This window comes from Delphinus delphis, chromosome 8, assembly GCF_949987515.2.
Source record: "Delphinus delphis chromosome 8, mDelDel1.2, whole genome shotgun sequence".
NCBI lineage: Eukaryota > Metazoa > Chordata > Mammalia > Artiodactyla > Delphinidae > Delphinus > Delphinus delphis.
In genome coordinates, this window is record NC_082690.1 from 31,540,464 (window position 1) to 31,553,078 (window position 12,615).

Below are 12,615 nucleotides of genomic sequence, written 5' to 3' on the forward strand. Positions count from 1 at the left end.
CCAGCCTCTAATATGGAATATAGATTATTCTATCTAGTATTAATAACAATTAATAACAACTAGCATTTATTGAGAACTTAACCTCTACCATTAATTTACATGCAAATTACTCATTTAATCGGCAAAACACTGAGATAAATAATATAGTTGTAATTGCTTTAAAGCTGAGGAAATGGAGGTTCACAGGGTTGAAATGACTGTCAAACTCATGCAGCTAGTAAGAGCCATCTACCTCCAGAGCCCACTCTCTCAACGCCTGCGTGTACTTGACTTAATCATCAAACATACTTGTCTTATTGCACTACGAGAGAGCAAGCAAATTCATCTCAGGAACTCTGTCTTCATCTTTCTACTCCCACAGGACAAGGTTTTGCATATTGTAAATGAGCACCAAATAGTTATTGAAAGAAAGAACAAATGGATTAATAAAAGTGATATTATACTTTATAGGTAATATATACACAATTAAACAAGGCCCTTCCTTCCTTCCCAGGGCTTATTGCATAGAATGGTTTCAGTGATCGGAATTCCAGACAGTGAAGGGGATATTCTGGGTTATGAAATGCCCCTCAGAAGGTCTCCTCCACATTTAGGGCAATACCCAGAGGCAGCACTATCTTGTGTGCCTCCCAGGGCATTTTGAAAGGGGGCAGAGCCATACAAAATTGGAGTTAAATGTCCTCCAGTATGCTCTCAGTAGTAGATTCTTACCATTCTTAGACTGTGCCCGTGCACATCAAATATTAGATCCTCACACCAGATCTGGAAAGAAGCCTCTTCCCCCAGTCTGTCCTATCCAACTAGGTCTCAGCCAGCCGAACCTCTAGAAGAGGTTTTCTTAGTCTCAGCAATTCTCTACTCAGATGATTCTCAAGTGTCATAGCTGAGCTCTAGAGGAGGTAAGACCGATGACTGGACTTCAGTACCACTAAATGAAGAGTACCCATACTATCCCATGGCAAGAACTGCTATGATACATAAGTACTACTTTAACTTCTATATCATACCTTGGAAGTCGTTCTACTTCTTTCCCTTTTATTTTCAGTGCTTTAAAATTTTTCTCCCAATCATGTACTGTAGAAAGATGCTTTTCCACTAGAGCTTCCATATCAACTTGCCCAATTACAATCCATTCCTGTATAAATGGAAAACATATTATTAAAAAAATAGAATAAGTTACCATTTAAAAGATTAGAGTCCAACTATTAAAAACAATAAAAAGGGGCAAATGTGAGGTTTCAAATAAATTTCAGTTTAAGTATATAAATGTAATCATTATCACATAGCCTAAAGAATGAACAGGAAAAAAAAACAATACATAAAAATATACTGATCATAAAACTTTTTTGAAGAGACTGCAAAAAACTTTTCTTTAGATTCTCAAGTTTGATGTGTCAAAGACAGAATCACTTCTGCAAAGCCAAGAGTTACTATAGGCAACAAATCCGAAAGTATCCAGATTCAATTAATTCCAGAAAAATAAAATGCAGAAGAAGCACTGCAGCGGCAGTTAAGAAACTTGATGAATTCTCAGTCATATGCCTCAGGATCAATCAAACGAGCAATAAATGCAATAGGGGTTTATCTCTGGAGAGTTAGTATGATGCACCTTAACAAAAGTAAGAAATTAAATCATCTCAATTTCATTAACGTTGAGGGCTTCCCTCCATGGATTGCTCTCAATCCAAAGAATAAAGAAAAGGATATATTTTCCTGAAAGGAATTAAAAATGACACAACAGAGTCACGTCAAATTCCAAGTTGATACAACATTCAAAAAAAGAAAAGAAAGAGAAACTAGCTTCTCAATCTTCAAAAAGAGAGAAAAAAAATTTAGGGTAACATTTTTCTCATCTATAGCATAAACCTAGATTGTATATGAATTCTAAACTTTGGCTCTCTGGCTTGCATATTTTTACTTTATGCCACACAAGATAATTTGTTGATTTGTACATTTAATACTAATTCAATCAATCAGATGAATATTACAGTAGGACAGAAAATTACATGTTCCATACCTTATGTTGATGTAAAACAGCTGACAATCTCCTAAATAGATCTTCTGCTTTGCTGAAAATAGTCAGAAATCCACTTGCATTTCTATCAATCATAATAGAAAAAATAGATTCATCTCCTGCCTCACCCACTCCCTTAAACTGATTAGGAATGCCGATGAATCTCTTCATTTCTCTATAATATTTAGCCCGAATTTCTTCAAAAGGAGGCTTGAATTGTAATCGTCCTTGTCTGAAAGCAAATAAATAACTTTAACATATAAATTATTGGAAAAGTATAGATTGAAAATTAGTTTAAAAAATCTTACTTGTATGTTAAGTCTATATTTATTTCTGGCAGATTCTCATTAAGTGCTTCTAAGCCCATCTGATACTGATGTTCCAGAGCTTTGTACAGTTGATGATTCCAGTGCTGTTTCCACGCATGCATGTCACTTGCTTGGAATCCCTAATATGTTATATTCACATTTTTTATTTAATAATTAGGTGGTAGAATGGGTTTTCATTTAATGCTTTCATATCACATTTGGTAAAATTATAAGCAAAAAAACCCTCATCTTAAATATCTTAAAACATGTAATTCCTTAATTGCTACTTGTATATATAAAGTCAAATATGAAAATCTCTAATCTTCGTGCTTATAAATAGTAAACAAAAAGATCAGAAAAATTTTAAAAATCAAGTTAATAGTAAATGCATTTTACATATGGACTCTATTTTATGATCCTATTAAAACAACAACAATAACAGGAACAATAGTTTATTTTGTAAATTTCTTAGTCCTTTTTCAAAAATTCCCATCAACTATAACTCTTCTATTCCCTTCACTCCCTAAATAATCCATTGCACATTTAAAAACATGATACATTTAAAACAAAAGAATGCACAGTATAGTTTACATACTTTTTTTGCTTCCATATAACCATAAACATATCAATTCTAATACTTTCATTTTTATTTTTTTCTTGAAGTTCTAAGAGCTGAAAAATATATGTAAATGTTTAAGATACCTACCTCATATTCCACTAAGATCCCTTTATCACCTACTAGGTAGACTCTGTGCAAACTACTTTTGTACAGATCATCTCATATCAAAATGCATGTGGAACTGACATTTTACCCAAAAAAAAGAAAAAATTCTGAAACAGAGTTATTTCAGTCATTAGGCTTCTGCCTAAACTTAACTTTGTCACAACAGACGTAACAATCACCGAAAAGAAAACTAACAAATGATAGATATTTTAGCACCATGTCAGAGAAACTATTTACAAAGTCTAAATTGAGGGATCTGGAATTCCGTAAGACAAACAGAAACATATTTTTAAATGTAAATGCATTGCTAATTTATGGTCTTTATATATAATTCAGTCAAATTCTAAATTTATGAGGAATTCATTAGTAAAGATTTACAGATAACCTTTATGAACTTTTCATCAATTCATATATTCACATTCTGAAAAGGTCATATTACAAAGTGTAGACACAAAGTAAAACACACTTTACCTGTGCTTCTACACTTGCTAAGCCAGTTCTTAATTCTTGTAATCCATCTTTCCACCGCTGTTGCTGCCGAAGTAAATCAATGTCCATAAGAACTACCACCTATTAAAAATTAGAACATAATAATTTCAGTAGAAAACCTTGACAGGTACCACCTTACCCAAGTGATAAAGGTTAACTCAACCTATAATAAGACATATCAATACCTAATCAATGTACTGAGAAAGGCAAAATATCACTTCTGTGGTATTCCTACCAAAATTGTATAATCTCAATCTAAAATGAGAAAGCATCATATAAAACCAAATCAAGAGACATTACAGGGGCTTCCGTGGTGGCACAGTGGTTGAGAGTCCGCCTGCCGATGCAGGGGACACGGGTTCGTGCCCCGGTCCAGGAAGATCCCACATGCCGCGGAGCGGCTGGGCCAGTGAGCTATGGCCGCTGAGCCTGCGCTTCCAGAGCCTGTGCTCCGCAACGGGAAAGGCCACAACAGTGAGAGGCCTGCGTACCACAAAAAAAAAAAAAAAAAAATGCAAGGTGGGATCCTGGATTGGACACTCAAAAGGAAAAAGGACATCAGTGGAAAAAGTTATAAAATTCAAAACAGTTTATTTCCTAGTTTTGATAAATGTACTATGGTTACATAAGTTGATGACAATAGGGAAAGCTGGGTGAAGGGCAAGTGTGAACTCTTTAAACTATTTTTGCAACTTAAAGTCTCAAATTATTTCCAAATAGGAAGTTATTTAAAATTATAACCTAATTACTTTTTAAATAATACTATTCATAGCTTATTAAATTTTATAAATAAAATATACCTTTTCGCAAAATGTAATGTGCCATTTTCTCAGTCTTCTATTTTCAGTGGCAAGTCGTTCAGCAGCATTTTGGAGTTTTTGGATGTAGCCTTCTAATTCTTTAGGATTATTCCAAGTAATCTGTGACTTTCCCCCACTTCCTACTTTTGAATTCTAAGGTACAACAAATGACATTTAGTATTTAACACATTTCTTTTTTTGAAAAGATTCAATATTCTACATCATTAGTCCAATTATCCCTAATATTGACGTGCAATAAAAGAGCACACAATAGTTTTTTCCATTTTATAAATGATAAGGCATTCTGCCCAGAACTGAGTAGCCCCATTCCTTCCAAGTTCTCCCTCTTACAACTAAAATACCCTGGACATAACACAACAAACAAGCATAGGAATACTAAAAGATAGAAATAAGAAGGTGGACAGCCTAGAAACCTTGGGAATTGAGGAACAACACACCTGTGTTTCCTTAATGTCTCCCTTATATCCCAGACAGTATGCTGGAGAAGCCTCCAACCTGGAACCACCCCCAGGGACAGACAAAAAACCTCCAGAAGAAGCCTGTTCCCTCTGTCCACAGGACCAGAAAAACAGTGGCCTAATGACAGAAAACCTTTTTAGCAATACGCACCCTATTCCAACTTAACACCAATAGAAACCCACCCCCTTCTTCAGTTTCATTGGGACCAGGAAGTGAGCTGATCTTCCATCCCCTGCTTATGTCAGTGGGGCTTAACAGAGAGCTGAGCCTCTACCCCCATTACGCTGCAACAGAGCAGTGTGAATCAGCCCTCCACATCCTCCCAATCATGTCAACAGAGCTTAGAAGGGAGCTACGCTTACACTCTACTTGGAGGCAACAAGACACTGCCAATTGATGTCCCACTTTCATGGGAAGGTGTCAGTAGGGGAAAAAGGGTCACTAAACTTCAACTCCACTCATCTGAAAAGGAAGCAGTGCAAGTCAGTGTTCCATTTTTGTCAGGATAGTATCTGCAGAGCCCAGCAGAAATTTTAACATATACACTCACCCTGTCTTCAAGCTGTACCTCACTGTTTCAGAAAGAAACAACGCATCACTTAGAAAGGAATGCAAATTTGAATGGCAGTGGATTTCTCAGCTGAAACCATGAGGGCCAGGAGGAAGTGGAACAACATTTTAAAGTGCTAAAAGAAAACAACTGTTGGGCTTCCCTGGAGGCACAGTGGTTAAGAATCCACCTGCCAATGCAGGGGACCCGTGTTCGAGTCCTGGTCCGGGAAGATCCCACATGCCATGGAGCAACGAAGCCCATGCACCACAACTACTGACCCTGCACTCTAGAGCCCATGAGCCACAACTACTGAAGCCCATGAGCCTAGAGCCCATGCTCCACAACAAGAGAAGCCACCGCAATGAGAAGCTCACGCACCACAACAAAGAGCAGCCCCCACTCGCCGCAACTAGAAGAAAGCCCATGTGCAGCAAGGAAAACCCAATGCAGCCAAAAATAAATAAATAAAATAAAATAAATGAAACATTAAAAAAATAAAGTAACTTAGAAACAATTTCTCTAAAAAAAAAAAAGAAAATAGACAACAACTGTCAACCATGAATTATATATCTGGTGAAACTATCCTTCAGGAATGAGGGAAAATAAAAACATTCTTAAACAAAAACTAAGAGAATCTGTCACTAGCAAACCTACTCTTAAAAGTATGGCTAAAGGAAGTTTTCTCAATAAGAAGGAAATGATTTTTTTAAAAAAGCGTGGAACTTTAGAAAGGAAAAAAGAACATTGGGATGTGGAAAACGTAAATAAAAAATAAACTATCCTTCTCATGAGTTTCTTAAATCATATTTGATGATTGAAGCAAACCCCATCTGATGCAGTGTTTCATGTATGTAAAGGTTACTAAATATTTAAGACAAATATATAAAAATGAAGAGGATAAAGAAACCTAACTACAAGTGAGGTTTCTATACTTCACTTGAACTGGTATATATTAAGGCATAGCAAGTCTCTGGCATATTGTGACCCTCTATAAACAGGTGATGAATGAACGAAACTAAACAATTATAATAAATTCAATAAAATACTCTGTGAATCAGTTCAAAAAAAATTTACTGAATAATTACTACACACTACTTACTGTTGTATTACTAGTGTATAAAAATAAATAAATTAAGAGTTCCTGCTCTCCAATATAGAGAGTGGCCAGGGGAGTATTAAGAACTTTAGTGTTCCTTCTCCTCCTATCTTAGCTTTTGTCCCCTACTATGTCTCATTTAACATATGTTAAATATAATTATTTACTTCTCGCAACCCAATTTCTCAAAATAAGCTTCCTCTTTAGAAATATCAACAGATGTAATTTTGAATACATTTATTACAGAAGAAAGGGCTCTGAACACTCTGATTTAAAACATTATCTATTAGGTGAAAAAGTTTAAAAATAATAAAGTATTAACCCATTTTCAAAAAGTACACTTGTAAACATGCACAGAAAAAAAAGTTTAAAATGACATATACACTATTAAGAATGGCCAACTCTTAGTAGTACAATCATAAAACATTTGTTCTTTCTGTTTACCTATATTTTTGAAATTTTCCATCATAAACTCATATTGAGCTCTGGCAATAAGAAAAAAAATTTAATAACATCTATAATATGAATTATATAACTTCTAGTAAATTTTAAGCCTGAGAACTAGTGTGCATTAAAAAGTTATCTTAGCAGGTCTGACTGTTATCCCTTAAAAGGTCTGCTTAAAAGATTGGCCCTTAGCTGGCATCTGAGAACTTGGATTTTGGAAGAGTTCCCACCACTCTAATTTTTAAGAGTGGCTCACTGTACCTAAACAATATGGTTTATGCTGAACACTTGATTGTCTTCTGGGAATCTGGAATTTTGGTACATATTAAGGCAGAAGATACCTACATGACCAGTTCCCGATAAAAGCCTGGGCAATGATCTTTCCTAGTAAAGCAATATTTCACATGTGCTACTTCTTGCTGGAGAAATTAAGCATGCCCTGGGTGATTACACTGGGAAAGGACTCTTGAAAGCTTGCACCTGGTTTCCCCAGGATTTCACCCCATGTACCTTTTCCTTTGCTGACTTTGCTTTGCCTCCTCTCACTGTAATAAATCATAAGTAAATCATCTGTGAGTACAACTATACCCTGAGGCCTATGAGTCCTCCTAGTAAATCACAGAACCTGGGGGTGGTCTTGAGAACCATGACACAACTAGCTATCCACTTTAAATAAAAGAAGAATTAATGGGTATATCCCTCTTCTACTTATCTTTTAAAATATTTCATGTCTCTGAAGACTAAAAATGTTTATTTCAAAAAGTGAGCAGTCACATACTAACAGTTTAAAAACTAGTGTGGGTTTTCCTAATTTCATATGTGTGGATATTTAAATAAGCATAGATAAAGAGCAAATAAAACTTAAATTATAAAATCAGGAGATGATGGAAAAGCACTAAAGAGTCTTGTATATAAGGACCTCGCACTTCAGTGAATAAGTAAATATAATAGCATACAAGTTTGTATACAGTAAGTCCCCTACATACGAACGAGTTCCATTCCGAGAGCACATTCATAAGTCCAATTTGTTTGCAAATCCAAAAAAGTTAGCCTAGGTACCCAACTAACACAATCGGCTATATTGTACTGTACCGTAATACGCTTATAATACCTTTCACACAAATAATACATAAAACCAGACACAAAAAATTAAAAAAACGTTTTTAATCTTAGCAGTACAGTACCTTGAAAAGTACATTAGTACAGTACAACAGCTGGCATAAAGGGGCTGGCATCGAGTGATCAGGCAAGAAGAGTTACTGACTGGAGGAGGCAAAAGGGGTGGGAGATGGTAGAGCTGAAGGATCGTCAGCAACAGGAGCCGGAAGGCAAGCTGCAGTTTCACTCATGCCTGATGTTGATGGAACGCACGTTCACATCTCTGAAAGTTCGCAACTTGAAGGTTCATATGTAGGGGACTTACTGTACTACATATATATAAATATATATATATATATATATATAAATTCAATTGATCAAAATCAGCACCAAAATATGTGAAACATTATAACTGTTTAAATCTACAGTTGTAAAAAATGTTACTTGTTAAGACTGAAGGAAGTCACTGGGGAGCAAAATAAAGCCTTAGATCAATGGCTGTGTTAAGCTGAAGGGTATACGAAAAAACTAAGAAATAAGAAACACTTCACATGTAAAATCTAATTATAATAGCATAAAAAGTCCATTTACCTTAATTATCTGTTCAAACGCTAAGGCAGATTGTAACATCATTGGTCTCTGACTTTGAATCATTTGTTGATCGATAGAATTGTAAAAATGTGCCACCTACAAAGTAAAATTCCAATTAGGAATAATTAATAATAAATAGCAACTTAATTTTAAATTTTTCATTTTTAATTATTTGAATGGAAATATTAACTTCTCAATTATAAAATTTAGCAAAAAATTAGTTTTTCATCTCCAATAGAGCACTTACGCATGTATTAACATACAAAAGCAGCAAGTGTAAGTATGTGCTGAGTTCCTATAATCTGCCAAGTCATGTTCTGGTGGGTGATTAAACAAAGACTATAAAACCTAGTCCCTGGAATCAAGAAGTTCACAGCCTCATAGGGAACACAAAGGAAACCAGTAAAGCATGTTAAAGTGCTAAAAAAGTGAACTTATTCTTGCAACTCTAAGAACCTGTTCCTTCGTCAGTATATAACACAATGATTTACCCATTTCTCAGACCAAAAAAAACTTTTGAGTTGTCCTTAACGCTTCTCTCACATTCCACACGAGTAGAAGTCTATTGACTGTGCCTTCAAAACATATATTGAATTCAACCACTTCACCCACCTCCATCAATCCCACCCCAATTCAAGCACCCTCAACTCCTGGCAAGACCAGTGCAACGGTATCAGAACTGGTCTGTTTCCAACTGTGGCCCTATGGTCTATTCAAAGCATTCAGAGTATCCAGAATAGTCCTTTCTTAAACGTAAATAGTATCATACCTTTAACCTATTCAAAACTTTCAAATGACTCCCCAAAATATTTGAGAATAAAATGTAAAATCCTAAAATTCTTACCTGAAACCTTCCAATGGTTTCCCAACACACTTAAGAATGAAATCCAACTCTAAAATCCTTACCTTGGCACATTATACATAAACTGGCCTTTAGCCCCGCACAAACCCCTCCCTAATTGCACTGCAGTGAAATTGGCCTCCTTGCTGTTTACCTAACTCTAGAGTCTTCCCTAAGAAGCTCTGAAAGTCATTCATTCCCTCTGCCTGCAACAGTCTTCCTCCAGATATCTGCATGGTTCTTTCGCTCATTTTATGCCATGTCTCTTCTCAAATATTACATTTTCATTAAGGCCTCCCCTGGCCATTCTGTATAAAATAGCAGTATTTGTCACAGTCCTATTACTGTTTTCATTTTCTTCAAATATGTGCTTATCACTACCTAACACTGTATTATTCATGCATTTGCTATCTACGTCCCGTAATAGTGTCACTCAGTAAACGTCATTCATTGAATTAATCAATGAATCAAAAAATAGAGATACCTACAAGGTACCATGGTGGACAAAAGAGGACACTGCCAACTCTGTCAGGGAAAAAGGACAGGTTCAGGGAAGAAGATCAAGTGGACACCGTGGAGTGAGTTTAATTAAGGACTTTAAGAAGACTGTCTTAATTTTTATATCCCTAGCATGTCAAAAATTCTTGGCACAGAGCAGGTGCTTAAAAATGTTTCTTAACTAATTTTATAGCAAGTCACTTCTTTCCACTAGTATGCATAAAAATATACTTTATTTCGTGGGGAATAACCACTCTATTTGTTCTGTACCACAACAGTAGTCCCAGAAAAAGCCCAATCAGGAAAACTAGAAACAAAATAATACATAAAATTATAGCAATGTGGCCATACTGTTTTCTATCCAACATCCTACTTCATAGCCCCCACTCTAACTAAATGTGTGCTCATAAGTAAAGGTATACACAATACATTTTCCCAGTTGCTCTTCCAGGGGTAAATACAAATACTATATGATCATTCAAGCATCTTTTGAGCTTTTATTTTGTTAGACTAAATGCTTAGGATAGAGAAGTCAGCAAGCCTCTCTGCTTTGGAATATATAGTCCCTCTATCTGAAATGATCACTCACACTACCTTGTGCTCTTGAGAAAACATATGTATGCTCTTTCAAACTCACATTAAACATCATTCCTCTGTAAAGATTTATCTGATACTATCTCTACCCTACCCAGGAAAATAATTGAAAATTCCCACCTCTATGCTTTCACAGGACTTTCTGAACATCTATCTACAATATAGTATTCATTAAACACTGTATCTACTTGTTGACTATCTGTCATCACTATATGAATTGTAATGGAATAAATATGGGCTTTGGAGTCAGGGAGACTTGGTATTAAATCCTAACTTCATAACTTACTAGCTGTGTAGTACTGGGAAAACTATGTTACAAATCTGATCCCCAATTAGATCAGTGAAAAATGGGGGTGGGGGTAATTGAAATAACATAAATACAGTATCTACCAGAAGCCCTGATATTTAACGAGAACTCAATGTTTAGTTTGCTTTCTCCCACTAGACCAGTGGTTCTCAACCATGGCTGATTTGCACCCAAGGGGACATTTGGCAATGTCTGGAGATATTTTTGATTGTCAGGACTAGGTACGTGCTACTGGCCAGGGATGCTGCTAAACATCCTACAATGCACAGGACATCCCCCACAAAAAAGAAGTGGTCCAAAAGTACCAAGGCTGAGAAACCCTGTACCAGAGTGTGGCAGTAATATATTCAATTTTATATCCTCACTACACTGTGCCTAGCAGTACAAGTGCTCAAAGAATCTTTATTGGATGAAAGAATGAGAAACCAAATACTCACAAGATACTGTTCCTGCCCTCTGAGATCTATTAATCAAATGAGAGAAAAAATATAAAACTCCAATACTACATAAAAGTGTTCTAAGAGTGATTTTCACACTGCACACAAAATAAGGAACAATCAATTAAAAGAAGACGCAACAATTAAAGTGAGTTGGGAATTAAAGGATAACTTGGAGTTCTTCAATCAGAGGGAAGAGGTATCAGTGCATAATGACAAGTTCAGAGAGGAACCAAGTTTCATATTACTAAAGCACAGGGTGCAGCATGAGAGGGAAGGTATAGGGAGTGAAGACCACAATCAGTAAGGTCAGCTAGGGTATGATTAAGAAGGGTGTTGTATACATGCTAAGGAGAGAGACAATGAGGTAATAATAGTTGGTTCTGACTCACTCCAATACTGTTCAAGCCACCAGACTGCCTTGTGTCTGCCCTGGACTCTCCAGAAAGATCCAGCATATGCACCAGAAATACATCTACACGTGGAACAACTCCTACAGAACACCTACTGAACACTGGCAGAAGACCTCAGACCTCCCAAAAGGCAAGAAAGTCCCCATGTACCTGGGTAGGGCAAAAGAAAAAAGAATAAACAGAGACAAAAGGATAGGAACGGGACCTGCACCAGTGGGAGGGAGCTGTGAAGGAGGAAAGGTTTCCACACACTAGGAAGCCCCTTCGTGGGCGGAGACTGCGGGAGGCGGAGGGGTGAGCTTCGAGGCCACGGAGGAGAGCACAGCAACAGGGGTGCGGAAGGCAAAGCGGGGAGATTCCCGCACAGAGGATCGGTGCCGACCGGCACTCACCAGCCCGAGAGGCTTGTCTGCTCACCCGCCGGGGCGGGCGGGGCTGGGAGCTGAGGCTCGGGCTTCGGTCAGAGGCAGGGAGAGGACTGGCGTTGGTGGCATGAACACAGCCTGCAGGGGGTTAGTGCACCACGGCTAGCCAGAAGGGAGTCCGGGGAAAAGTCTGGACCTGCCAAAGAGGCAAGAGACTTTTTCTTCCCTCTTTGTTTCCCAGTGCGCGAGGAGAGGGGATTAAGAGCGCTACTTAAAGGAGCTCCAGAGACGGGCGCGAGCCGCAGCTAAAAGCGCGGACCCCAGAGAACAGGTCACTATCCACACCCCCCTTCCGGGGAGACTGTGCAGCCCGCCACTGCCAGGGTCCCGGGATCCAGGAACAACTTCCCTGGGAGAACGCACAGCGCACCTCAGGCTGGTGCAACCTTACGCCAGCCTCTGCCGCCACAGGCTTGCCCCGCACTCCTTACCGCTCCCTCCCACCCCCTCCCCCGGCCTGAGTGAGCCAGAGTCCCCGAAGCAGCTGCTCCTTTAACCCT

The 12,615-nt window shown here is 37.6% G+C and overlaps 1 protein-coding gene across 1 annotated transcript in view; it reads right to left on the reverse strand.

Annotated features, from left to right (window-relative positions):
• The window catches only part of DYNC2H1 (dynein cytoplasmic 2 heavy chain 1), a 366,248-nt gene that overhangs the window by 324,579 nt on the left and 29,054 nt on the right, over nt 1-12,615 (reverse strand). Inside the window, exons 13-18 of the mRNA XM_060018033.1 lie at nt 8,601-8,696; nt 4,336-4,488; nt 3,518-3,616; nt 2,323-2,462; nt 2,018-2,246; nt 1,008-1,135 (exon numbers count right to left, since the gene is read on the reverse strand). Coding sequence (XP_059874016.1) covers nt 1,008-1,135; nt 2,018-2,246; nt 2,323-2,462; nt 3,518-3,616; nt 4,336-4,488; nt 8,601-8,696 — 845 coding nt within the window. The remainder of the gene's footprint in view (nt 1-1,007; nt 1,136-2,017; nt 2,247-2,322; nt 2,463-3,517; nt 3,617-4,335; nt 4,489-8,600; nt 8,697-12,615) is intronic.